General features: G+C 61.2%; 7 protein-coding genes across 8 annotated transcripts; 5 read left to right on the top strand and 2 right to left on the bottom strand.

Annotated features, from left to right (window-relative positions):
• Nucleotides 1-2,187: 2,187 nt before the first annotated feature.
• JDV02_000287 (uncharacterized protein) lies at nucleotides 2,188-6,439 on the top strand. 2 transcript variants are annotated; one of them, XM_047981075.1, is made up of 3 exons: nucleotides 2,188-2,855; nucleotides 3,026-5,150; nucleotides 5,225-6,439. In XM_047981075.1, exons 1-3 carry the CDS (start codon nucleotides 2,702-2,704, stop codon nucleotides 5,361-5,363), a joined length of 2,418 nt encoding a protein of 805 aa, XP_047837033.1. In that variant the 5' UTR covers nucleotides 2,188-2,701; the 3' UTR covers nucleotides 5,364-6,439. The 2 variants fall into 2 exon arrangements, with proteins under 2 accessions (XP_047837033.1, XP_047837034.1); XM_047981076.1 differs by having other exon boundaries at nucleotides 2,188-5,150.
• Nucleotides 6,440-8,655: 2,216 nt separating this feature from the next.
• Nucleotides 8,656-9,823, top strand: JDV02_000286 (uncharacterized protein; the record flags this gene model as incomplete). Its single annotated transcript, XM_047981074.1, has 2 exons — nucleotides 8,656-9,096; nucleotides 9,209-9,823. The coding sequence occupies 2 exons, from the start codon at nucleotides 8,656-8,658 to the stop codon at nucleotides 9,821-9,823; spliced, it is 1,056 nt and encodes a 351-aa protein (XP_047837032.1).
• Nucleotides 9,824-10,783: 960 nt separating this feature from the next.
• JDV02_000285 (uncharacterized protein) lies at nucleotides 10,784-12,625 on the top strand. The gene has a single exon (XM_047981073.1). It carries the CDS (start codon nucleotides 11,051-11,053, stop codon nucleotides 12,191-12,193), a length of 1,143 nt encoding a protein of 380 aa, XP_047837031.1. The 5' UTR covers nucleotides 10,784-11,050; the 3' UTR covers nucleotides 12,194-12,625.
• A 3,270-nt stretch (nucleotides 12,626-15,895) lies between these two features.
• JDV02_000284 (uncharacterized protein) lies at nucleotides 15,896-18,623 on the top strand. The gene is made up of 2 exons (XM_047981072.1): nucleotides 15,896-16,392; nucleotides 16,470-18,623. Exons 1-2 carry the CDS (start codon nucleotides 16,333-16,335, stop codon nucleotides 18,369-18,371), a joined length of 1,962 nt encoding a protein of 653 aa, XP_047837030.1. The 5' UTR covers nucleotides 15,896-16,332; the 3' UTR covers nucleotides 18,372-18,623.
• cyp8 (Peptidylprolyl isomerase) lies at nucleotides 18,463-20,611 on the bottom strand. The gene is made up of 3 exons (XM_047981071.1): nucleotides 20,512-20,611; nucleotides 19,188-20,442; nucleotides 18,463-19,111 (listed from the first exon to the last, which is right to left on the bottom strand). The coding sequence occupies exons 1-3, from the start codon at nucleotides 20,536-20,538 to the stop codon at nucleotides 18,594-18,596; spliced, it is 1,800 nt and encodes a 599-aa protein (XP_047837029.1). The 5' UTR covers nucleotides 20,539-20,611; the 3' UTR covers nucleotides 18,463-18,593.
• Nucleotides 20,612-20,963: 352 nt separating this feature from the next.
• Nucleotides 20,964-23,524, top strand: PTM1 (Membrane protein ptm1). Its single transcript, XM_047981070.1, has 7 exons — nucleotides 20,964-21,376; nucleotides 21,450-21,483; nucleotides 21,534-21,700; nucleotides 21,753-22,119; nucleotides 22,170-22,244; nucleotides 22,296-22,538; nucleotides 22,588-23,524. The coding sequence occupies exons 1-7, from the start codon at nucleotides 21,305-21,307 to the stop codon at nucleotides 23,262-23,264; spliced, it is 1,635 nt and encodes a 544-aa protein (XP_047837028.1). The 5' UTR covers nucleotides 20,964-21,304; the 3' UTR covers nucleotides 23,265-23,524.
• Nucleotides 23,290-25,576, bottom strand: JDV02_000281 (uncharacterized protein). Its single transcript, XM_047981069.1, has 4 exons — nucleotides 25,311-25,576; nucleotides 24,972-25,241; nucleotides 24,624-24,828; nucleotides 23,290-24,516 (listed from the first exon to the last, which is right to left on the bottom strand). Exons 1-4 carry the CDS (start codon nucleotides 25,500-25,502, stop codon nucleotides 23,579-23,581), a joined length of 1,605 nt encoding a protein of 534 aa, XP_047837027.1. The 5' UTR covers nucleotides 25,503-25,576; the 3' UTR covers nucleotides 23,290-23,578.

The raw sequence follows: 25,576 nt of genomic DNA, 5'->3' as shown, positions 1-25,576 counted from the left end.
ACACACTCAAAACGGCGCCGGCAGCGGTGCCTGCGGCCACGACGCTCGATACTCAAGATGACCTCGTTGTCCGTGGCCACAGGCTATGCGTGGCCCGATGACCAGTGGTCGCCACCAACCACCACTCTGGCTGGGCGCCGACGACATCTCTCACTGTCACGTTGACCGCCCTTCTCAGTCGCTGAGGGCTCGCCAACCCCGTCCTCTGCTTGCGAGCACGGTGGACAAGTGGCGGGAGTGCGTCCATGGATGGACACGCAGCTCCATGACTAGGGACCGGCGAGGGAGAGGGCCCGACGTTGCCGAGCACAGCTTCAAGATGCTCCACGCCGCCCCTTTTGGCCACCTCGTCCGGCCACCTGAACGCTTCTTGTTTATTCCATGTAAGGAGTGATCCCTCCGTATTCGGTACCAAGTGCACTCGTCATGTCCTATTCCGCATGGTGTCACGGGAATGCAGACGAACGCATCCGTTTGCTGTCGTGACTCTCGGCATCACAAACAAGCAAAACCTCGGTGCACAAACAAGCAGAAAAAGCAATGCGCCGCGCCGCGGCCAGGGAGATGCAGGTACACCGTACACACCAGCAGTTGGCTTTCTGGGCCGGCCCGCTCAATGTTCATTACTAGCTCCCTCCCAGCATGTCTGGAAAGTCGAGTGCATGCACTGAACGGTGGACTGGCAACTGCCCGCTCAGGACGGCCTTGCGGACAGGGGCGTCGACCATGTCCCTGCAAGGGCCTCTGCGGTAAGTGGTCGCGCCTGGGTGACGGGACCCGACTGTGCAACACGGTCCCAGGGCTGCTTTTAGTGGCCCGCGCCGTCCAGGTTGTCCTGGCAGAATTTTCAGTGGGCTCGCATGTTGGACGCGGCGCTCGCGTCCACTGCGCTGGCTCGCTGGCGGCGTGCCAGGTTGGCAAGTCTCCATTCGCGCCAAGCCACGCACAGGTCCCCCCCGCGTGTCTGGAGTCTGGCGGTGGTGGCGGCCGGCCAGCAGGTGTTGGCGACCTGGCGCGTTCTGCGTGTTTTCGCTGGCCAAGTCGACAGGGCGAGTACCGGTACCTACCCGTCCTCGTACGTAAGCACCTAGTTGCCGAGAGTGCTCGACGCCATGTCGCCGTTGGATGCCCCCACCGGAGTACCGGAACCTCAGGGATGCCCATGCCATGCCGCGGACGCCATGCCACGCAGTGCCAGCCAGGCTTGCCAGGTCAGGCAGAGAGAGGGAGGGAGGGAGAGTGGGTGGGTGGGTGGAGGGGCCCCCGCCGCCCGCCCGCCCGCCTCACATCCGTCCTCACCCCTCCGCGCTGACGGGAGCCCCGCCACAGCATCGTTGTCCCGCCAGTGGGCTCGTCCACCCGGCAGGCGGGACCACAGTGGAGGAGGGGCTTCCATCGGTCGTCGCCGCGACAGGCTGGGCTGCCAGCGCAACGCAGCGCACCACCCGGTGCACCACCAGCGCAGAACAGCGTGGGCACCACATCACGAGAGCGCATCGCATCGCATCGCATCACCATCCATACCACTAGTATCGCATCCCCCGTTGCGCGAATCACGCCAACGCCGCACAGCGCCCGCGCCGACCCCCCTCCTCCCCGCCCGCGTCTGCATCCCCCTCCTCCAACCAGACCATGAGTGCGCGCTCTGGCACGGGCCGGCCACAGGATGAGGCGATGCCAGATGCCCGCCCACCCTCACGATGGAAGCCCTTATAGGCTTCGTTAGGGAGGGCGTGGTCCAGCAGCGTCGCGTCGCATCTAGGATGAGGTGGACGGCTCGGTACGGTACGGCGGGGAGCTGGCGGCCAACAGTGGCGGCCCGCGCACCTCACAGCCGGCTGCTCTGGTCCCAAGCTGTTGTTACCCTTCGACCGTGGCGAGAATGGCCTCAAGACGCTTGGCTGGAGACGCGCATGGAGCCCACCCATCGGCGCTGGTCACAGCGGCCCACGCCCGCTGCAGTGACCGTCCAAGCCGCTGGTCTCTCTCTCGGGCACTCTCTGCAGCCACCTTTCCCACCTGGGCTGCTAGGTACGAGCCCCCCCCCCCCCCGCCAACCCAGCCCCTCACCTCCCTCCCCTCCTTTTGGCCTGCTCCCTCCCACTTTCCCACTCTGTGTCTCTTTCCATCCCCTCCCCTCTCTACTGCGTGCGCCCCCCTTATCGCTAGTTCCACGCCCTGCTACCCAGCTCCTGGCTTCCCCCCCCAGAATCTTTCCCCTCCCTCCCTCTGCTCCTCGAAGACCACAACCTCCCACCTCCTCTCCTCCTCTTCCCTTCTTCCCCTCCCATCCCATCAGCTTCCATCAACAGCTTTCCCATCGGCTCAACCTTGCCACCAAGCCATCGTCGTCGTCGCCCGCACCGTCCGGGACAGACACGCAGACTCGTCGAGGCCATCCAGAGCCTCTGACCTGAACAAAAAAACACACAGCCTTTCCATGACTAGGATACCACCACCAATGACCAACTTCGCGACCGAATCCACCGCAGTCACACTTTAAACCCCACGGGAGCGCGTGCGAGCGAGGAGCTAGGAGTCGAGAGCGAGATTTGAGATCCAGACGATATTCAACCATCGTGCTGTCCTGAGGACCAGACCCTCGGCCACAAGTCGCACATCGCCGCGTTGCTGCTGCACACTGCTTCCCCCAAGCGCAGCCACCCGCGATACCAGACACCACCGACACAAGGCCATCAAGATGCCCGGCGCAAGCGTCGCAGTCCTCCCGCCACCGGCGGCCTCGACTTCATCCTCGCGGAAGGCATCTCTCGCACCAGAACGCAAGTACAAGTGCCAGTTCTGCAACAGAGCCTTCAGCCGGAGCGAACACCGAAGCCGACATGAACGATCCCGTACGTAACCTCTGTTCTAGAGCGCGCGAGCGCCTGTCCCCGTCCTCATCGATGCTTTCGACGCGTCGTAGCATTTGACCGCCTATTTTCCGTGTTCCGAACCTATTTCTCTCTCCCCATCACCCGACGTCCCCTTGCCTGCCTCCGCAAACATGCTGACCCAGTCGCAGACACCAAAGAGCGCCCATTCAAGTGCATGAAGTGTAGAAGCACGTTTGTCCGTCGCGACCTTCTTCTCCGACACGACAGGACGGTTCATGCCAAAGATGGAGGCGTTCCTCTGCACAGCGACGGCAAGCGCCGTGCCGGCGGTCCCAAGACGCGTACCATCGGCGGCCCCTCCAAGGCTTCCTTGCCTCTGGATACGTCCACTTTGGAGCAAATGGAGGCTGGCAGCGACGGCATCTTCGACGTAGAAGCTGCCGCGATGCTTGTCGCCGACCTGCACCACAAGGCAACGGCCGCCATGCGTGCCGATGATGGAACTTACGACGACAGCGCTTCCATGGCGTACTCGCCGCGGAGTTCTTCCATCGTGGAATCGACTGTTACGTACCCGTCGGGAGCCATTGCCCTGCCTCAGATGCAGTGGGATGGCTTCATGCCTGCCGAGCCCAAGGCGCACTCGATCTCATCTAGCGCCTCTGGATCTTTCGACTCGCATCAGTCGTTCGCAAGTGGCAGCACCGTCCAGCCGAATGCCCATCAGCTTCCTTCGATTGTGGGCCAAAACGCCAACGGCCTGGTTCCAGCTTTACAGACAATGATCAACTCGCTACCAAACTCGGGTGCAGGAACCCCCGTCCCGCATAGTCCCTCAGATGCCTCTCACGCCGGAGTCAGGCCCCCTCAAGTCAGCGGCGACGAGGAACGCAACGCGATCCTGGACACGATCCGCAGCTACGATCGGGAACACGCCATTCCCGATGGCTTCCGGCTGCCTGGCCTAGGCTCGCTGAACCGATATCTGTCAACGTATTTTGGCATGTTTCACCATCACCTACCGTTTTTGCACCCCACTTCGTTCTCCGCCTCACAGATGTCGCCTCCGCTGTTGCTCGCGGTGCTGAGTATTGGCGCGTTGTACGCTTTCGACCAAGATCAGGCCTACATGCTCCACATCGGATCCAAGGTTCTCGTCAACCAGTTCCTGCAAAACAAGGAGAACTTCAGCTCACGAAAGTGTCCTCTATGGACCATGCAGAGCTCCCTGCTCAACATGATCTTCGCCAGTTGGAGCGGTGACCCCAAGGGGCTGGAGTGGGCATGTTCGATCAAGAGCCTGCTCGCCAACATGGTGGCCGGCAACAGGTACGAGCTGAAGCTTCGTCAGGAGGCCCGAGGCACGTCGCAGCCCACGCGCGCGGAGTGGGTCGAAGACGAGGGCTGCCGCCGTACCTATTACGCGGTGTACATCTTCTTCGGCCTGCTCACGCTGACATACAACCACACTCCGGCCATTAGCTTCAACGAGTTCGAGGACCTGCAGCTGCCCTCGACGGAAGGCCTGTGGAACCTGCAGGTGGCAGACGACGCGGTGTGGAGGGAGCATCTCGGCTCGTCCCCGGCTGTGACCTTCATGGAGGCGCACGATAACCTCTTCCAGGGCGAGGGGCTGCGATACAGTGCGTTCGCGACGCGTGTCATGATCAACGCCCTGTTCCTCGAGGTCTGGTATCACAAGCGAAGCCCTGAGGCGCTCCAGGACGTGGTGACCGAGTACAAGCTCCGTCTCGCCCTCGAGACGTGGGAAAAGTCACTGGACATGTGCGAGCCCGAGTCCGTGGCTGTCCCGCTCAGCGCTCCGCACAAGGGCCACCACCCACTAATTTTCAACGCCAAGGCCATGTATCGCAACGCGCGAGCACGGCTCGAGGTGGACCTCAAGAGCGTGCAGGAGGCACTGCGATACCACGACCCATACGAGGTGGCGGCGGCCATGTCCCATGCTCGGGATCGCGTAAAGCGCTCGAGCGAGATGATCACGGTCATTCAGGAATGCTACAACTGCATCGAGACGGCCGTGGTCCAGGGCATCAGGTGGGTCGCCCGCACCTCGCCGACGAGCTGGAGTGTCGAGCACCCCCTTTGCGGCATGGACCTCATGATCATCCTGTCGCTGTGGCTCTATCGCCTGGAACATGACGAAGAGCCCGCAACGGTGGAGGAGGTGGACATGTACAACAAGGTTCGACAGCTCTTCAAGAAGGAGCTGAACGACGGCTACACGACTCAGCTTAGCTCCGTTGTTGCCCGGCTCTGGGGCTCCATGCTGGACGAAGTTGTGGTCTGGGGGTAAGTAGATGGCATCCGATCCCCAGCGCACATACTGGTGAGGAAGAAGCGCGTGCTAACGATTGATGCTGCAGAATCACACGCCTGATGGGCGAGTCTTTCAAGCTGCACTCGCAGGCTCTCGTCGGTTACGTCGACGACCCCGAAGCTTCCTCAAACGTGTCGACACCCTCGATGATTTCGCAGGGTGCCGACGAGGACAGCGTGTATTAATCAACACGAGATGACTGAAACGACTTGTGCTTTTTTTTGTAATTTTTTTCCTTGCGTCACCGGGGAGCATGGCACGTCTCCGCCGCTTTCCTTGGCATATACCTCTCTATTTGCTGCGTTTTGCCACCCAACCATCGCCTTGTAAGGGTAACCACTTTCAGGCGAGGTGGCCTCGGGGCTGGCGTTGGAACTGTTTGATGGTTTACTTTCCTTGCGTATTCTCTAGGGCTTTTGGTCCATCATCTCCTTTCGGCTACCTGAGGCAGAGCAGGTTTGTCGCGTCGCGCTGGTTTTGCTGTGGGCTTGCTTTGGTTCGCATGGCCGCCATTGTTCCTGCTTCTCGGCGTGAGTATCGGGACGGGGCTGGTGGCAGCGATAATTGGGGAAACTGGCGGCGAGGTTGGAAAGCGGGTTGGGAGGGACGGGCACGCATATATTTCAGGGCCTCGGCAGGGGAAATTGGATGTTCAACGACAGAGCGGCAGCGCGAGCTGATGGACTGACTGCAGTACTGGCGGGTTGATTGGCTGGTCCATGACGGCGGTGCCGCTTGCTTCCCACTCCCTCTCCTTGTTTTGTTTGATTACAAGCTGTTCTCTTTCTTTTTTCGCTTCTCGGTTCTTCCTAATCTTGGCAGCGCTCTTGTTCACTTCTTTGCTCATGTTGATTCTTACTCATCACCCATGGCACTTGATTCTGCTTTTCGACAACTCGCCTCACTGCTCTTGCACGTCACTTCTCAGATACCTTGTTCGATATACAGATTGTTGCATTTGCTTTTTTTCCCCTCCCGTCTGATTTCTTTTTGACTTGCGTCTTGTCATTGGGTGGATGCTTGCTTGCCATGGGCGGGTGAAGGGAGGGCGTCGCGACCTCGCGGGCAGATGGGCCACAGTCGGGTCTCGACTGCCGAGCCGGTCGCGCCTGGGCGAGGAGAACAGCCGGCTCGCTCGTGTATAGATATTCATCGTACTGTACTTGGGTACCACAAATCATAATAGCGTCTCTGTCACATGTCGGATGGTTCGCGGTGAGCGTATTTCGGCGAGATGAGGAGGGAACGTGGCCTGCGACGGACAAGGCGCGGGGTGGCCCGGATCAAGTGCTGCGCGTGCGTGCGTACGTGAGTGTGTGCGGTCGCGCGCAAGGACGAGTGAGTCTGTCTGCTGCCCAATGCTGAGATTACGGAAATCGTGGCCTTTTTATGTTTGTAGTACGAGGTACAGTAAAGGTAGGTAGGTACTGTAGCATGTAAGTCGGGATGTACGACGTGCGCAAAGGTATGCCCTTCCTTGGGCGAAATCATCGACAGCCGCAACGGCACGGCTGCACGATCAGCGGTGTTCGCAGCAGCATGTAGGTACCCGCAGGGGGGTCGCATGGATGAGCATCAGGCTCCCGTCTGCATGATGCTGGAAGCCCGGGAGTGCCCTGGCTGCCCTGACCGCGGGCCACCACCCTGTTCCTGTTCGACAGGAGACAGCCGGGCTGGTGTTGTCCATTGGTAGCACAGTGCCGACGTACTTTGTACAGTACAGGACAGTTACATGGTACTGCAAGCAGAGTGAGTGCAAGGGGGCGGGTTTATGCCGTGTCAGGCAATCCAGGCCCAACGTCGTCCCTGGCAGGCAAGTACTACCTACACAGTGGGCAAGTAGGCAGGTACCGTGACACGCGAGCATGCCCTGCCCTGCCAGCCAGCCATCCAGCCAGCCTGGGTTACGTTACGTGAAGGGCGGCGGGCATCCTTTCAAGGTTTGGGCGTCTGTCTGTCCATCTGCCCGTCCCGTCCCATCCCATCCCCCATGCTCGCTCGCTCGCTCGCTCGACGCACGGATCGTGACACGTGCCGCAGCGTGAGCGGTGCCAACCCGGGGGGGAGGAGGATGAAGACGGGGCACCCCCCCGTTCCATCCATCCCTCCGAGCAGTCAGTGAGTGAGCCAGCCAGTCAGCCAGTCAGCCATCCAGCTGCGCATGCGCGCGCGCGCACTCGCCTCTGGCGCCGTGGAGCGGGAACCGAGATTGTCGCATTCTGGCGGCGGCGACGGTGGTGGTGGCGGCGGTGATGATGGTCTTTCGCTGGTCACGCCTCGTGTCGGCCAGCCGGCCAAAATCTTCCACTTGCCACTTCGTAACTGACTTGCACAGTCCCTCCCACCCTCGGTTTCCTCGGACAGCAGCACCGTGCCCCTCCTTCCTAGACGAGACGACGGCGGCTTCGGGCGAGAGAAAGAGGGACTCAGAGAGAGGCGCGCGTCGCTTGGCCCCCGGGACCGAAGACCCTTGGTCTCCACTCCCCTCTTGTCGTGTGGCGCTGTTTTTTTGCGCAGTCGATCCGGGCGAGATCCGGGTGAGAGAGACGGAGAGACGGAGAACAAGACAGCGCAGGGCTGGCTGGGCAGGCAGGGCAGCGTGGAGGCGGTTTCTGGCTCCGACCTCCTTGCTGTTGACGAAACGCCGACCTCATTTTTTCTTTCTTCGCTGAAGCAGTGGCTTGATCTTCTTTCTTCGTTACGTATTTTGCCTCCGTCTTTCCTCGACCTGCTTGCTCGCTACTTTAGCTTGTCTCGTCCCCGGATCCTGGCGGCGCAAAACAGGCGGCGCAACTGACGTTGTCTCGTGACCCGGGCCTCACTTACTCAGTGCTTCTTGGTCCGGCGACGGACGGACGGGAAAGAGAGGCCACGACAGGACAGCATCAGCACCAGGAGGAAGGTTATTAGTAGGAAGAGAGGTCCGCGCGCTCGGGCTTGCTTGCTTGCTTGCTTGCGATCTCGTTGTTGTCCCGCCGCCTTGTAACTTCCGCCACCACCACCACCACCACCACGACCGACACCGACCGGGGCCTGTTGCCTCATCTCCTACCCTGACGCGGGAGTTGAAGAAGGGACGTGGGCGGCGCAGTTGTGAGTGTCGCAAGCTACGGAGCAGAAGGCGCCAGGCTCCAACAGACGTCCACATGCCCGGGACGAATTTACGTACGCTCCTCCTTAATACCTTGACCCTGACTGACTCTTTGCAACCCCCCCCCCCCCTTCCCCTCCCCACCAAGCAGTTGTTGGCTGTTCCGCTGACCTCTCACACCACCATTGCGCAGCGTCTTGCCGGTCAGGTTGCGCAATCTTCACGGCTCCTTGGGAAGGGCAACCAGAAAAAACAGATCTACGTCGTCACTCGCTTTCTTTGACTTGCTCTGTCTGGCTCGGCACCTGACGGACGCGCCGCGCCCGCTATCCATCCTCTCACGCTGCTCTGTCTGCTGAGACGGACACTACGCAAAAGCCGCCGAGATGCGCCTGTCGGCGATTGCTCTGCTGGGGTGCGCCGCCGTGCCACGGCTGGTAACGGCCTTGTGCGAATGCGGATACTCGGCCAAGGGCCCCGACGCGGGTGACGGCCCCTGGCTCTTCACGGGCGCGCTCGAGAGTGACTTCACCAACATTGCCGACATCGCCAAGTACTCGGAGTGGACGCGACAAAAGTTTGACGTGACGGCGGCGGCGGGCCGCGGCAAGTACGCCAAGTCGTTTGTCGTAGACAACGTGGTGTCGCGGCCCAGGAAGGCGGACGGCGACGACGGCGGGCTCGACCTGATAGTCGGCAGTGCGCTCAAGGATGAGGCGGTGCCGGCGGCCGAGGTGGACTCTGCCAACCACGACATGCACTGGGGATCGTTTCGGACGGGCATGAAGCTGACGGCGGTCAACGGCACATGCGGAGCCTTTTTCTGGGTGCGTGAGAGACTTTCCTACCCCCCCCTACCTGCTCTGGCTGCAAGGAAGCGTGACGGGGGTTCCAGGGTGTGTCTGTCGGTGCCGCCACGGGTTCTAACGTCAGGCGCAGTACTTCAACGACACGCAGGAGATCGACATGGAGTTCCTCTCGCGCGAGTTCGACCCGGTCAACAAGGTGTACCCCGTCAACCTCGTGATCCAGTCGCCGGCGTCGAAGCTCGCGGGCTACGACGCCAGCAAGACGGGCCTGTTCAAGACGGTCAACCTGACGTTCGACCCGACAGCCGACTTTCACGAGTACCGCTTCGACTACATGCCGGGGCGCGTCATCTTCTACGCCGACAGCAAGCGCTTGGCTGAGATGAAGGGGGCCGAGATGCCCTCGGACGCCGGCCACCTCATCCTGCAGCACTGGAGCAACGGCAACCCGCTGTGGTCAGGCGGTCCGCCGACGCGCGACGCCGTCATGACGGTCAGCTACGTCAAGGCCTACTTTAATTCGACTGCCCCGCTGGACTCGTGGACCAAGACATGCGCCGACAAGAAGGTGCCCGTGTGTGAGATACCCGACGGCACCGCCACCAACGCCAGCACGGGCGGCCCGTTTCTAACGGACCACAAGGGTCGCGAGAGCCGAGGCGCTCGCGCGACCGATGGCATGGGAGTGCTGGGGCTTGTCATGGCCACGGGCAGTGTGACGGCGCTTGCACTGCTGCTGTTGTAGTAGTATTAGTAGGAGTTGGGTCATTTGTTGGGTGTTTTGGTGGGCGCCGGCGTCGGTCCTGGTGATAGTCGCCTCCTCGTTTGGCGAGTGCGAAGGAGCCACGGGGTATATGCATGCGAGGTCTGTATTTTTTGTGTTTTTTTGTGATGAGGTTGCAGCCCGTCACAATGTTGCGCCTAGCAGCCCACTTACTACAACTTATTACTGTTAATGAAACGCTGTCGGCCGCCCGACGCGGTTGGGTCGAGTCTACCGTTTTGAGCCGCTGTGCGCGAATGCGGGCGCCACGCACGCGGGACGTCAAGTGAGTTGGGGGGATTGGGGTTTTTGGCTTCCCCCTTTGGCTCGGATCGCCCGTCGCGTGTCTGGTCCGCTCCGTAAAGTCAAGTGACAGGCGGCCCGGCCAGATGACGCCACACATGGCGGGCAACGGACGGTCGTTTGCTTCGCGGCCCAGCCACGCTCACAAACGGCAGACAAGGTTTAACTAGTTGGTTCGTAGCGGCCACCAGCACCCTCCCCCCCTTAGTTTCGGAACGGTGGCCCTGATGACGATCGACGGGCGAAGGCGAGTGCGAGACGGGTGTCCCCGTGGGAGAAGGGCCAGCCAAGGTGGAAGCGGAGGCGTCACGGACGCTTGGCGAGGACGAGACGGGGCATCCCGTGGGCGGTTGGTTCGGTGCGGTTTGGGTGCATCGCGTTACATTGATTTGCGGTTTTGGGTTTAGAGGCTGGGTAGGGGAGGTGTTGCGTGAGCGAGCGAGAGAGGGGGAGAGAGAGAGGGAGCGTGTGAGGGAAGATGGGGAGAGAGGAGAAGCGAAAGAGGGAGGGATGGAGGAAGAGAGAGAAGGATGAGACGCTGTGATGGAAGAAGTAACGTGCGTGAAGAGCGGGGAGGAGGAGGAGGAGGAAGAGGCGGAGGGGGGAGGGAGGGAGGCTGGGTATATAAAAGGAGGCTGTGCCGTCGACTGGGATGGCCGTTGATGGCGGATGAGGACATTATCATCATCATCATCATCATCATCATTGATGAAGCTGATCGGATCGATTCTCCTATAACAGCTTGGACGGGAGCGTCCTCTTCTACTTTTATCGTCATCGTCATCAAGTCACCATCACCGCCATCGCGAGACAAATAACAAAGCAACATCAAGACCAAAAGAAACACCTCATATATATCTCCCAAACGCTCCACTACAGACAGGAGCACCCACCCAGCACGTCACCATGCCGGACACGCTCAACCTCGTCCTCCGCAACGAGACGGGCGCCGCGCAGCTGTACGCGCACGTCACGGGCTCCGACGACAAGGGCATCATCGTCATGAGCGCCGACGGCAAGACGCCCTACCGGCCCGTCTCCCCCAAGGACACACTGCAGCCCCTCGGCGCCGACTGCGCCATCCCCCTGGGCGGTGGCGGCTCGTCTCGCACCGTCACGATCCCGCGCATCTCGGGCGGGCGCATCTGGTTCTGCAAGGACAAGCCGCTCAGCTTCTTCCTCAACCCGGGCCCGTCGCTGGTCGAGCCGTCGGCGACGAACCCGGCCGACGCAAACTACGGGCTCGACTGGGGGTTCGCCGAGTTCACGTGCAACGCGCAGGAGCTGTACGCCAACGTGTCGTTTGTCGACTTCGTCGGCCTGCCCGTGAGCCTGCAGCTCACGACGGGCGACGGCAAGGTCAAGACGGTGCCGGGGATGCCCGCCGACGGGCTGCAGCAGGTGTGCGCCAAGCTCGAGGCGCAGGGCAAGGCCGACGGCAAGGGCTGGGAGAAGCTCGTGATCCGTGGTAATGGCGGTGGCGCCCCCTTGCGCGCCCTGTCGCCCAACGCCGGCGCCGTGCTCGTCCCGGGGCTGTTCGACGGCTACTACCAGTCCTACGTGGACGCGGCGTGGGCCAAGTACGCCAAGGAGGACCTGATCGTCAACACGCAGTTCAAATGGGGCGACGTGACGGGCCGCAGCGACGGCACCAAGCTCAACTTCAAGGGCAGCGACGGCTCGACCATGTCCTTCGCCAAGCCGTCCGCCGCCGACATCTTCACCTGCAGCACGGGGCCCTTTGCGCACGCCGCGGGCGTCTCCGAGGAGCAGCTCAACGTGGGCGCCCGCCTGGCCGCCGCGCTCAACCGCTCGACGCTCGCGGCCAACGCCCGGCAGCCCGAGGGCGAGACCGTCGCCGGCTACTACAAGGAGGCCGTCACCAACCACTACGCGCGCGTGTGCCACGAGACGAGCCTCCACGGCAGGGGCTACGCCTTCCCCTACGACGACGTCGGCGCGAGCGGCGGCACCGACCAGAGCGGCTTCGTCAACGACCCCAACCCCAAGGAGCTCGTTGTCTGCGTGGGGAAGCCGCTCGGGACCTGAGAAAGTTGGATGAGTCGAGTCGGCCTTGCTAGAGACGACGACGGGGATGGAGAAGACGACGACAGGGAAACGACGACGCAAGACGAGGAAGAGAGACGCTCACTAGACGACGATGAGAACCACGACATAAACAGGACACGACACTTACTAGACGCCAGACAGGACGATGATGGCATGGGAGAATGCACATACAGTATACACATGAGCGGCAGCAGCTCGCCAGATGGGCCGGGGATGCTTACACCTGCTCTCCCCCCTTTCCGTCTCTCGGTCACGTAGACATCCATCTACACGAAACTTTTACCGATTCATACCACCACCCCTCGTTGTCTATACCAACTTATATGCTCGTTAGTATTTACTTCACTACTTTGTATATAGGTACCTAGTCTGCGACGACAGGCAATGCACATACATTCTTTTGTACATAGAGCAAAGTTGAACACTTGAATTTGTACGTTCAAGTGTACTTCGTTCTAGTAGTATTGTAGAACACCTACGACCCGCCTGATCGGTGTCAGGGTCGCTCTGCTATTGTTAGAACCGTCAGCACCCCATATTGCTGGCGGCTCGTTCCTGTCTCGGGTCATCTCACACACATTTTACTCCCGCAGCGTCATTTCGGCCACTCTTCCTTCGTCGGTAGATACTTATAGCGGGCACGAGCTCGCCCCTTATTGCTCACCTGTCCCGTCCGCCCGCCAAGTTGCGCCCTTGGGGGCCGGCCAGCGGTTCTCACCTTTAGCGTAAGGCGATGAACATGGCGAGTCCATCGTAGTAGAGGGCTAGTAAATGTCACCTAGCACTCATTTGAACCTTGGTCTTTTGACAAATTGCCGAAGGATTCACTATTGCTGACCTGTCGACGGCCAGTCCGGCTGGCCCAGGGTGGTTGGTGCCTTAATCTCCCCTCAACCTGCTTGTCGATCCGTGAACTAATTCACGTCTTCGCCCACCTTGGACATTGGTTCCTACGCCGTGGGCGCTTTGGCAATTGAAGGACATGGGCACCAGTTCGTAGGTATCTCAAGTCGTGCCAGGTCAGGGAGCATGGCCGGGGGCTTGTGCCGAGCCCCCATGACACTGTGGAACACGCGGATGAACCCTCGAGATTCTCACTGGAGGACCGCTGGAGAAGGTTGTCCGACTCCTGTCCTTGTACGCAGTTAGTTGCCGGCTAGGCGCTGGCAAGCGAGCAGCACCCCGCGATCCCGTGCGAGGCTCAGTCTGTCAAAAGTTGCCCCATGGGCGACTACCAGAGAGTCCCCCGGCTTTCTGACTTCCGCAAACCACGACATGCATGCAAAAGCGACATTGCCACCCAGAGAGGATCATGCCTTCCCCATCACTTGCATGCGCTTCCAACGATAGCGCCCAGCGCCTCGTGGCGGGCGGGGGGGGGTACGATGCGCGTTTGTCAGCGTACGCCTCGCAGGGGAAAGAGGGGCAACTGGATGCCAAAGGTCGCCGTAGCCGCCTGGGGGCCGTGTTTTCGAGAGTAAGTAGCTGCCGGGGCGGAGACGCAGCGGCGTGCTTATGGTTGCATTCATTCCGGCCGGTGGCCACAGGGCTGCAGGGTCGCGCATTCGGGTTGCGCAGCTCCAACGAAGCACTGGGAGCGGACCGACTGCGAACAACTTCGTGGACAAGCCTTGGGGAACCTCGTCGGCTGCTGTCACATGTGACTTTGGCCATGCTGAGACCCCCATGGTAGCCGCGAAGATGGGGGCTGGCACATCGCCCCTTTGGGTGAGATGATCTTGTTGTTTCGCCCTCTTCAGACATGTTGAAACTCTCGACGTCGGCCTCGAACGAGGGAACTCGGTTCGCCGCCAGCAAAGCCATCCTGCAGAAAGAGTTTCGGAAAACCGCCCAGCGCATCCTGCCGACGGGCCAGGGACCCAGCGGGATAAGGTACCCAGGAGCCGCGGTTCCCGATTAGGGAGCACGACATGGGAGCCAACAGCAAACTGCAGCGGGGCTGAGATGGGTGGGGGCTGAGCCACTCAATGCCAGATCACGTATTGGCCGGACGCATGACGTCGAGGGTGCAATGGATCATGGGCTGGCGGCCTTGGAAGGACACCGTGATTCGATTTGCGAGCAGCCGAGACGACGTGTGTGACGATCCATGATGGTCGCAGCGGCGGACCGATGAGGCGGCGCGGCACCGGTCATGGCCGGTCATTTGTGGGATGGTGGGTGGTGGGAGGATTTGAGGGTGTCGAGAACGAAGCCGTTCGTGCCACGCGCATCCCTGGGCCACGTCCGAGTATTGTACGTACCTGTTAGTACGCGCGCTCGCCTCCCACTCCCGTAGAGGCTGTATAGGTGCATATTTACCTTGATGCTAGGCAAAGTAACTCAGTAACTTGTACATATCCGTCTATGTGCCCGCGCAGGGCTGAGGCCGAGCAGGCGAAGCCGTCCGTGCCGCTTGGGAGTTGGAGGGGCATTGCTGGGCCCTTGTTCGAGCAGACGCTGTCGACGTCGGCCCTGAACTCCACCGACACTGCCAACCATCATCCCATAGTGGTGTTGCGGACAGACCCTTGGATCAGAGTAAGACCAGACGTCAAGGCAGGCGGGCCGACGCTTGACAAGCACCACGGAAGCACGTCGAGTTTTAGAAACACCGCTAGCCGTCGCTAAAGCTGGTGCCTCAGTAGTGCCTGCAGTTTATTAGCTGGGGCCCGACCGAGTGATAAGACAGACGGACAGTGAGCGCGTCCCGACGAGGTGTGCCTTGGATGCTTGGGTTCGTTGTGCTCTCAAACCGTCTCTGCCAGTGCCGATGTTGGTGCTGCTGATACTGATGCTGAATCGCTGATGCTGATTGTCGTGCGCACACACAGGGTGCCAGTGTCCATCGCCCGAAACCTCCGGGCACCCATGCATAGATATCCGAGGTGCACCACACCCAGGGAGCCAGTAGAGTCGGCCACTGCTGCAGAGGCCTGCAGAGTTGGCCTGCAGGAGCCTCCGGGGGTTGCCTCGATGACATCCACGCGCTGCAGGGATGGATGCTGCCCGTCGCATCCTGTCAGAAGCCTGTCGCCTTAGGATCGAAATGTTTGCCCCTGGGCGCCGCCTTCCTCCCCCAGCTTCCAAGGGTTCCGAGGGCTGGAGACCAATCATCCCGATCCCGGCCGTGCCTTCCGCGCGCCTTTCCTGGCCTGTGGCAAGCATGCACGGAAAGCACAGCCTGGAAGGTCCTACTACTAGATATCGACGTAGGAGACACGTTGTCGTACAGTACTTGTCCCTATCGGTCACGTCCCTCGTCCTGCTCCTGCCTCAACGTGCGCCTCAGCGTGCGGCGCCTGCCTTGTCTTTCCCCCGCGCCTGCCGCCCGCTCGTCTTCCATCACCCGCCAGACTCAGACTCACCGGCTGGTTGACCGCCACCACCACCACCCCACCCGCCGCGGCTGCCCGCCCTGTGGTGTCCGTCGCCGCCCGCAGGCCCCCCTAAAGGTTAGGTTCTCCCGTCAGACGGGATCTATGGGTGGGAACCACTAACGAGCGCCTGCAGCGGCTGCATGCAACGGCACCACGTTCAATTGTTAGAAGGCTCGCCAGAGCTCCAGACCGGAACCCAGAGAGCCCCCATTTGCTCGTAGCCCCAGCTCAGGCCAACTGGAACGCCTCCACTCCCGGACCTCCTCATGCCTAGATCTTATCCGCTCACACTCCCGGCCCTCATCCGTCCTCCATCCAAGATCATACTGCATTCTCCGCGGCTCTTCGTCGTATTTGTTCGCTCGCCACGTGCATAGCCGTCTTCGACGGTGGACCCCTCGTTGCCCACACGCTTGCGCACCCGCGACCATAGGCTCCGCCGTCGTCTCGGAATCCAGTCCCTGGATTGTCTGCCGCGCTCTTCATCCGGCACATGGCGTCACCTCAGCGCCTCCAGGATTAGGAGTCGACATCGTCGTCTGCCAGCATCGCGTCCGCTCATGGCACCATACTGACTAGTTACGCTGTCGCTGTCGCTTCCGCTTCCGTCTGGCCTTACCAGCATCGCAGTCCTCACCCTGAGCCTCGTCGCTCTTCACCGGCAAGCCCAGTCACCTCTTCTCCCAAGGCTCCATCGACCTCGTCTCACTCGCCTTCTTGCCACCCCTCACAGCCACCATGGTATACTGTGGCAAGCCCTCCAAGGGCTGCTCCAACTGTCGCGAGCGCAAGATCCGCGTGAGTTGGCCCTCTGTCCGCGTGGTAGAGACAACCGCCGAATCGCTACCTGCTTACTGACATGACCTGCCTCACAGTGCGATCAAAGGATGCCCACATGTGGCCAGTGCGAGAAGCGTAGCCAGCAATGCCCCGGCTACCGCAACATGGTCGACCTCATGTTTCGCGACGAGAGCAATCATGTCATCAAAAAGGCCAACACCGCCCGGAAACGCCTGAACAAGTCGCGCGAGGCGGCAAATGGTTCAGCCAGCGACGGGTTAACCGCTCTCCCATCTCCGTCGCCTCGCTCTTCCTCCTCCTCTTCCGAATCTCCCACTGCGACGACTCTGGTCCACCACTCACGATCTTTCATTGGAACTCCAAAATCTTCAAGCAGTGCCGAAGGCCTGTCACCGAGTCACGAGCCGCTCCGCGAAACTCACCTTCTAAACGACACGCGGCAAGTCCGTCGCCGTCACGCCCATGTTGGTAGCGACTCCGTGACGGCAGCAGCCTCGGAAATCCCCTACGCTCTCACGCCTTCCCTGCAGGAGCGAGGCGTCGCCTTCTTCTTCGCCCGCTATGTCGCAACGGACCACGGCTGCTACCAAAATTACGACTTCATTTACGATGTGTGGAAGCCTCCGCCCAATGTCGACATGGCCGACATCAACGACGGCATCCTCGCCAGCATGACTGCCGTCGGCCTCACCGGCTTGTCCAAGCTGACGCGCTGCCCCGAAGCCATGACCAAGGCACGCCAGAGTTATGTGCTAGCTCTCCATCTCGCCAACGAAGCCCTGCGCGACCCGGTTGAGGCTGTCAAGGACAGCACCATGCTTGCCGTCCTTATTCTCGGAACATACGAGTTCGTCTCTGGGCGAACGCCGCAGACGATACGCGCATGGCAAGACCATGTTAATGGCGCTGCTGCGCTCGCCACAATGCGAGGTGCCGGCCAATTTCGCACCAAAGCAGGCACTCGCATGTTCATCATGCTCTGCCACACCGTGCTCATCAGCTGCGTGCGCAGTGGCCTGCCCATGCCTCAGTCCATGGTCGATTTGCGGAACCAGCTGTGGCATCTGACAGATACTAGGGGTCCTATCTGGCGTGTAGTCGACACGCTATACAATGCGCTCCAGGTCCGCCATGACATCACCTCCGGAAAGGTGCTGGGGGTGGACGCCATAGTCGAAAAGCTCTCGGGAGTCGAGGACCAGTTCTCTGCTCTCGTCGATAGTCTCCCCAACGGTTTCAAGTATCGGGAGGCGAAGCTCATGAGACCCCACCCGGCCGTCATGGGCGACTCGTGCCACATCTATCTCGGCCTGACGCAGGCAACGACCTGGAACGGCATGCGAACGATGAGGATGCTCGTTCAGGAAACCATTCTTGATGTCTTGTACCACAGTGTCGACGACCCCACAACTCTGCCACTTCACCATCAGTTGCAGATGGCCAAGGCGATGAAGCTGATACGGTTACTCGGCGATGCCTTTGTGGCAAGTGTGCCGCAGCACTTCGGGGTCGTGAGCTCCAAGGACGTGAAACGCGACGACCGCGGCCGGCGGACTGTCACGCCGGTCCCGACTTCTAAGCTGCCCTACCGAATCCTCTCCTCGTCGGCACCCAAAGCCCTTCCCGACACGCCTTCGAATAAGCAGGTAACCGCCCCGACGCGGAGCCCCACGCTCCTCGATCCAACGCAGTCGACTGGCCACGAAAAGGGCCACGAGCGGTTCCTGACCCTTGCGACCGCCAGCCATACAATTATCTGGCCCCTGTACACGCTGGGCATGTCATCCTCGTGTACGCCAGAGACCATGGTCTACGTTCTCGACCGACTCGATGCCATCTACAAGGAAACAGGCTTTGAACAAGCGCGCACCGTCTCCAATATTATCCGCGAAAAGGTTCACGCTCTATCATGGGACGACTTTCCCACCGAAACTCTGCCGACGTTGCCGGAAGGATCATTGCCGATCATGGTGTAAAGCAGGGGCTGGTGGGCTCTTTGTCTGGGCCCAAGAAGGATGTGGACATTACTGAAACGATTAATGAACGTGCAGGAGCACTACAGCCTTTGTCTTGGCATAGAGAGCAGGTTACGGTTTGTACGTAATTTCACCCGTTTGGATCTCGGACAAGCGGACGAAGATAGCATTGCATCTCATCCGCGTGGCATTTTTGTCTTGTGGTATCTTGCACGAGTTCCATCACCAACTGTCGAAGTTTCCAAAGCCCCCGCCTTTGAACTTTTTCTTGACGGGCTCCTCCCACGTGTCGACGTCGTCGGCGTTCGTGCCGTCGGCGCCGTTGGCCTCGATTGCGGCGGCCTTGAGGTATTTACCCACGGCCTCGCTGGTCTTGCCGTTTTCCACCGTACCATCGCCCCTGATGCGCTTGCCCGTCCACGTGGTCCTGTCGTCGTCGGTGCCGCCCTGCCGGCGGACCTGCTCGCGCTCCTCGGCGCGGCGCTCCTCCTCCTTGCGCTGGGCCTGGAACTCCTCGAAGGGGTCGATGAGGACGACGACGTCCTTGATGAGGATCTTGTGGAGGGGCCGGTTGGAGCCGTCCGTGGGGACGGCCTCCATCTTGGCGAGGACGGCGTCGGTGGGGGGGCTGGGTGGGATGACGCCGAAGATGGTGTGCTTTCGGTCGAGGTGCGGTGCGGGCTTGTAGGTGATGAAGAATTGAGACGAGTTTGTGTTTTTGCCCTTGTTGGCCATGGAGACTGGAGGTGACGGTGGTGTCAGCGCTTGGGGGATTTTGCTCCGTTGCATGCATTCATGCTGTAGGCAGCAACTCACCTATGCCGCGGGCGTTGTGCGTCAGGGGCCCGTCAAACTCGTCGTTGAAATACTTGCCCCATATGCTGGCGCCACCCTTGCCCGTGCCGGACGGGTCGCCGCCCTGGATCATGAAGCCGGGGATGTTGCGGTGGAAGGCGACGCCGCGGTAGTAGCCCTTTTGCGCGAGGCGGATGAAGTTCCAGACGGCGCGCGGGGCCGTCTCGGTGTGCAGCTCGATGGTCAGGTCGCCGAGGCTCGTCTCCATGCGCACGTACCCCTTGGTCTTGACGCGCCGCGGCTTGAGCATGAACTCCTCGTCGGTGAGCAGCGCGCGCTCGCCGCTCGTCTCGGGTGTCAGCCCCGTGCTGGTGAAGCTGGCGGCAGCGCGGCCCGTCGTGTACGTCGCCGAGTTGGCAGCGAGCTTCTTTTCCTGTATCATGTTGTGCCGCTGCGGCACTACAGGGGCTGCTGATGACGAGGAAGCGCTGCCGCGGCCCCCCGCCGGTAACTTGGCCAGCGCCGCCGAGGACGAGCTGCTGCGGTTGACGTCGCCGCCGGCCTCGCGCACCCTGCGAGCCTTGTCCACGGCGGCCCTCGCGCGCAGCACCTTGTCGCCCATGCTGCCCAGGGCGCCGGCATTGACGCCCCCGGCCTTGCGCTCCTCCTCCTGCTCCCTGGTGAGCTGGGCCTCGCCGCCGTCGCGCAGGTACTTGAACTGGTCGAGGTTGCGGCTAGCGGCGTTCTGGGGGTCCTGGAGGGTGATGACGTCCGCGCGCGTAAAGGGCTCGTCGTCGACGAGGTCGCGCCACATCTTGGCCTTGACGTTCATGCGATCGACCGTCTCCCAGGCGAAGACGTTTGCGTAGGCGCCATGGCGGACGGCGACGATGTGCGTGTTGTCGGTGAAGACCTTGAAGGTGACGGGGTCGACGAGGTCGCCCTTGCCGTCGCTAAGCCCCGCGCTAAGCGAGTCCGACTCGGCGTTGCGCGCGAAGTTGAGCCGTATCAGCTCGCGCTTGTGCAGCGGCTCGCCCGTGACGGGGTTCTGGTTGGGGTGCTTGTCGAGCCACGCGCCGATGACCTCGACGTCGAAGATGGTGCCGTCGGGGGTGCAGACGGGGTTCTTGAAGGGTTGGAGGGAGGCGGCGCAGAAGTTAAACGGCAGGCGACGGAACGACGAGGAGGAGGAGGAGGAGCCGCCGCGGCGCGACGAGGCGTTTGCGCCGGCGCTCGCCGAGTAAGCGTCGGACGAGGACCACTCGGAGTGGGTGATCTGAACGGGGGGATCAGTTAGCTTTGCTGCGATGTATCTGCTGAGGAAGAGGTGATGACTCGTTCGCACATATAACTTGTCTGTGCCCTTGCCCATCGCGGCGGCGGTCGGACGGTGCGGGCTGGTTGACGCAGACGGATGATCGTAGGCCGCCTGGCAACGATTGATGCGAGGCGCAAAGTGACGACGCGGAATGATGTACAAAACCTTATCTTATCAGGTGTCAGCGCTCCACCGCATCCAGGATGGAATGACCCGTCCGCATTCGAGACGTTCAGTGCCGGGTCCCGCTGGCGCCAGGCGCTAAAGCTGGGGCCAGCAGCCAGGTCCATCGCCAAAGGAGAAGCTCCTAGGGGCGCTAGTCCGGTGCGTCCAGGCTGCAGGCTGCGGTGCTCAGCCCAGGCCAATTACGGCCATCCACTTACGTGTAAAGTACCTCCTATGGAGGAGTACCAGGTCCCGTCCGCACCACCTGCCATTGCTGCTTTGTACTAGAGGTATTGAGCTCTTAGCTGCCTGCCTGAGCCGAGCCACCTCAACTCAACTTGCCAAGTTGCATCGCCACGAACGACAATCCCCCCCCATTGTCAGCTCCAGCGCACGCAGCATCCCGCGCCGATAAACAGCCTGGCTGCGCTCGTCAACTGCCCTCTGGCATTCCGGCACTCCACCCGCCTCCCTCGAAAACCTGCCACGTATCGATTGCTCGAAAGCACCCCCGCGTCGTCCGTTGAAGCGCTCGCCGTGTCCCTGAGAAGCAGCAGCCCAGCGGCTCTCTCCCGAAACGCCCGGCTCGCGAGCCGCGCGACGCTGTCTTGTCGGAGTCTACAGCCCGTGTCGCTGCGCACACAAGATTGCGAATATGCGGTCATTGCTTGGTCTCGTCGCCTTGGGGCTGTCCGTCTGGACGGCGCGGGCGCTCGAGGTGGGCATGGTACGTGGCTCGCCGGAACCATCCCGCCTAGACATCTAGGACTTGTGGTGCTAACGCGGCCCCCGTCACACAGGATGAGACAGATGCGAATCGTCAATACTGCTCTGGTTAGCTCTCTTGCGCTCTACAAGCGCATCGTCCCGTTGACGCTTGCTAGGCATGTACAGTCGGACAACATGGGGCGGGCCCGTCGACCCATTCATCCTCGTCAAATTCCTCCACTCCAAGGCGCCCGAGAAGACGGACCCGATTGCAAGCTTGCTCATCTTTGAGTGGAAAGACAAGGACCTGGTTGGCCGGCCAGATCCCAACTACCCCGGAATGGTAAGCTTTCGGACCGCGCGTGAAGGATACCGGGAACTGACGCCTACTGTAGCGGCTGCTGGAGCTCTGCCGCGATGAGTCCGTTAAGCAGGGCCACTGCAACGCGACCGACATTGGAAAGTTCATCACGACGCCTAACGCCACCGACCATTCCAACGCCTTGATTGTATCCAAGGCCATTCACCTCGAAGACCCCAAGCCTATTCATTATTCGATCAAAAAGACGGGCTACTATTGCGTCGTTACCGACAGCTTTTCTGCCCAGCAGTACAATGCGGTCACCGAGTTCCGGAATGCGTATGGCGAGCTGCCGGCGACGCAGATCCCGAAGCTGCCCTTCTACGGCGGCATGTCGATTCTATACGCCGTGGTGCTCGTCTTCTGGGGTTTCCTATACTACCAACATCGCCATGACATATGTGAGGACTCCTGGCTATCGTGCTTCAAGCAATTGGCTAATTCGTTTCAGTGGCGGTCCAAAATTACATCACAGCCATTCTCGTCTTCCTCGTCGTTGAAATGCTCATGACTTGGGGTTTCTACGGTAGGCCCTCCTTCACACTCTACAGCCTGTCCACACCGCTGACCGCAGCAGACTTCCAGAACAACCACGGCTCCAATGTGGGCTCCAAGGTACTGCTCATCATTGTCGGCATTCTCAATGCGGCTCGCAATTCGTTTTCGTTCTTCTTGCTTCTCATCGTCTGCATGGGCTACGGCGTGGTCAAGCCGACGCTGGGCCGTACCATGATCTACGTACGGTGGCTGGCTGCCGCTCACTTCGTGTTTGGACTTGTATACTCCATCACAAGTCTCGTTGTTTCGCCAGAGAGCGCAGGTACGCATCACATGTGTCGCTCTGCTCTACTACTGCTGACCATTCACAGGCCCGTTCGTCTTGCTCATCGTTCTTCCTCTGGCGGGCACCTTGACCGCGTTCTATGTGTGGACCCTCAACTCGCTGAACCTCACGCTCAAGGATCTGAGGGAGCGCAAGCAGCATGCCAAGGAGGCCATGTACAAGAAGCTCTGGTGGGCCATTCTGATCAGTATCATGGTCATCTTCGGCTTCTTCTTCTTCAACAGCTTCACCTTTGCCTCCGTCAGCGACCCCGACTTTGTCCCCTTCCACTGGAAGACGAGGTGGTTCGTCCTCGACGGCTGGCTGAACATTGTGTACTTTGCCGACGTCTCCTGGGTCGCTTACGTCTGGCGGCCCACAGCGAACAACCGTCGCTTCGCCATGAGTGACGAGATTGCCCAGGATGATGACGGCAACTTTGAGATTGGCGACATTGGCGTCCCCGACGGCTTCGACGACGACGACGAAGAGGCTCAGGTCGGCAAGGACCACGCGCACCCGCCGCCTGTGACGGGCATCACGGCTCCCACGGCGGGACCGGCCGGGCCGGCACAGACCGCCCCGCAACGGGATCAGGGGCGTAGCATACCGCGCGACTCGATTGACGGGGTGACGATATTTGCGGTGGGCGAGGACGGAGACCGGTTTTCCGACGACGAGGGCAGCGACGAGGAGGATGCCAAGCTTGTAAAATCGAAATGATAGATGGGGGGGGGGCTTCAACTTGGTTCGCGGGGTATATTTGGGAGCATTGTATCGTACAGGGCACATATAGCTGTTTTCCTACCCAATTGTCACGGGGGCGTTATTTAGATGGGAAATATTTCGCCAAGCTCGTCCGTACTTGCTATAAGTTGTGTGCATTTACTCTGACGGCGACATGAGATAGATGATGAGCACCATTTTCAGGTGAGGTGCGGGTACATGAACTGCACATGGCCACGATATGTGCACCTATAGACCGCGGATTCCACTCGTGCCCATGGATATAAACATGGTGGAGCATAACAGCACATCTAACCCCGAACATCTCCACCAAAGCCCACGGGCCGTCGGCGCCCGTCATTCTCAGGTAGGATGGCGAGGGCCTTGTACACCTTTCCCATGCCGTTTGGCCCGCGGTCGACGAGGCGCCTGCAGGCCTTTTCGACGGTGTCGGCGACGGGCTTGGGGGCGCCCTTTGCGAGCATGTCGGCGCGCTCGCGGATGCCCATGAGCTCGAGGAAGTCGGCCTGGGGGACGGGCCCGTGGACCTCGACGGCGGGGCTGGCGCGGAGGGCGGCATCGGCGAGGGCGGTGAAGTCGACGTCGGCGCTAAGGTCGACGAGGCCGGGGGCGGCGAAGGGGCTGACGAGGCGGTGGTGGCGGATGCCGCGGAGGGAGTTGACGGGGACGGTGTCGGCGGTGCCGTAGTCGAGGACGAGGGCGGCGCCGCTGGGGGCGGGCTTGGGGTGCTGGGGGGACCCGCCGATGCGGACGGCGAAGTCGCCGGCGAAGAGGGCGGCGTCGGGGCAGACCTCGATGAGGGCGTCGGGGGTGTGCTTGAGGGCGCGGTAGCGCGGGGAGGAGTCGGGGAGGTAGCGCGAGTGGCGGGTCGGGGCGGAGGAGAGGATGAGCTGGAACTCTGGCGGAGAGGAGGAAGCGGCCTGGGTGTCGTCGTTGACGGAGGAGGAGGAGGAGGAGGAGGAGGAGGATGATGATGATGTCGTGCTGGTGGTGGTGAGGGTGATGGGAGGAGCGAGAGCAGCCGGAGGGACGGGCGAGACCATCATCTCGCGCCACTCTAGCGTCGGAGGGCCATGGTTATCGCCTTGCTGCTGCTGCTGCTGCTGCTGTTCCTTGGCCACGGCCCCTGGTGCGGGCTTCGTCTGCTTGGCGGGAGCAGTCTGAAAGGCGTGGATGGGGAGGGCGTCGAAGAACTCGTGGGCCACGATGAAGGGCATCTTGTCCGGCTCTGCCCATTCACGGACGTCGTCAGCTTTCGGTTCCCCTCGTGAGCGGCTCGCGCGCGGATTCGTAAGGCAGCGGCAGCGAAACAGTCACACACAAACACACACACACCTATGGGGATGGACTTGATGGTCTCGGTCCACACGATCGGCTTGCCGAGATGCTTGCCGGTGCTGTGGTAGCCGACCTTGGACTCGGTGGAGGGGGCGTCGGGCCCGCAGAGCAGCGTCTTCTGGGCGTCGCGCAGGGCGCGGCTGGCCTCGACCATGAAGACGGAGTCGACGGCGCTGGCCATGGCGGGGAAGCGCTGCACGGTCTGGTGCAAGAGGTTGTCGTCAGCAAGCCATCACCAGCATCATCGTCACCGTCACCACCGCCACGCCTTCCGATCAACATGAGCCAGCCACCAGACAGGGCAACAACGGGCGGGAGAGGATGGAAGTCGTTTCCTCTTCTTACCCGTAATACATCGTCCATGAGCGTCCCCCGCCCCGGACCGACCTCAATGAGCTGCACGCCCTGCTTCGGGCGCCCCTGGCTGATCCACTCGGCGATGAACCACACGCCGACGAGCTCGCCAAACACCTGCGAGATCTCGGGCGACGTGATGAAGTCGCCCTTTGCGCCGAACTGGTCGCGCCCCTCCCCGATGGCGCCGCTGTAGTAGCCGCCCACGTCGCCCGTCAGGCACATGCGCATGTAGCTGGCCAGCGGCACCGGGCCTGTCGTCTGCACGGCGTTTCGTTAGTTGAGCGCTGCCTGCGTCCTTGGAATTGGATGTTGGATGGGTTGAAGTACCGAGATGGCCTCGAAGAGCTGCTTCGCCAGCGGCGTCGACCACTTTCGCTCCTCTTGCTGCGGCCGCTGCTGCAACTCGAGGAGGCGGCATGACTGCGACAAGCTCCGGACGCCGAGCCCGCGGCCGCCAAAGTACCGTCCACTCAGGCGCCCGAGCGCCCTGGGGCTGGCTGCAATCGTAGAGGGCCTCATGATCCGCCGGATTATGGCATTGGCGGAGATGTTTTCGCGGTCGCCCCCAACAGCTGTGTGAGGGTGGCTGAAGC

The sequence above is a fragment of the Purpureocillium takamizusanense genome, chromosome 1, assembly GCF_022605165.1.
Source record: "Purpureocillium takamizusanense chromosome 1, complete sequence".
NCBI lineage: Eukaryota > Fungi > Ascomycota > Sordariomycetes > Hypocreales > Ophiocordycipitaceae > Purpureocillium > Purpureocillium takamizusanense.
Note: the sequence above shows the minus strand (reverse complement) of the source record. Positions and strands in the feature narration are given on the sequence as shown.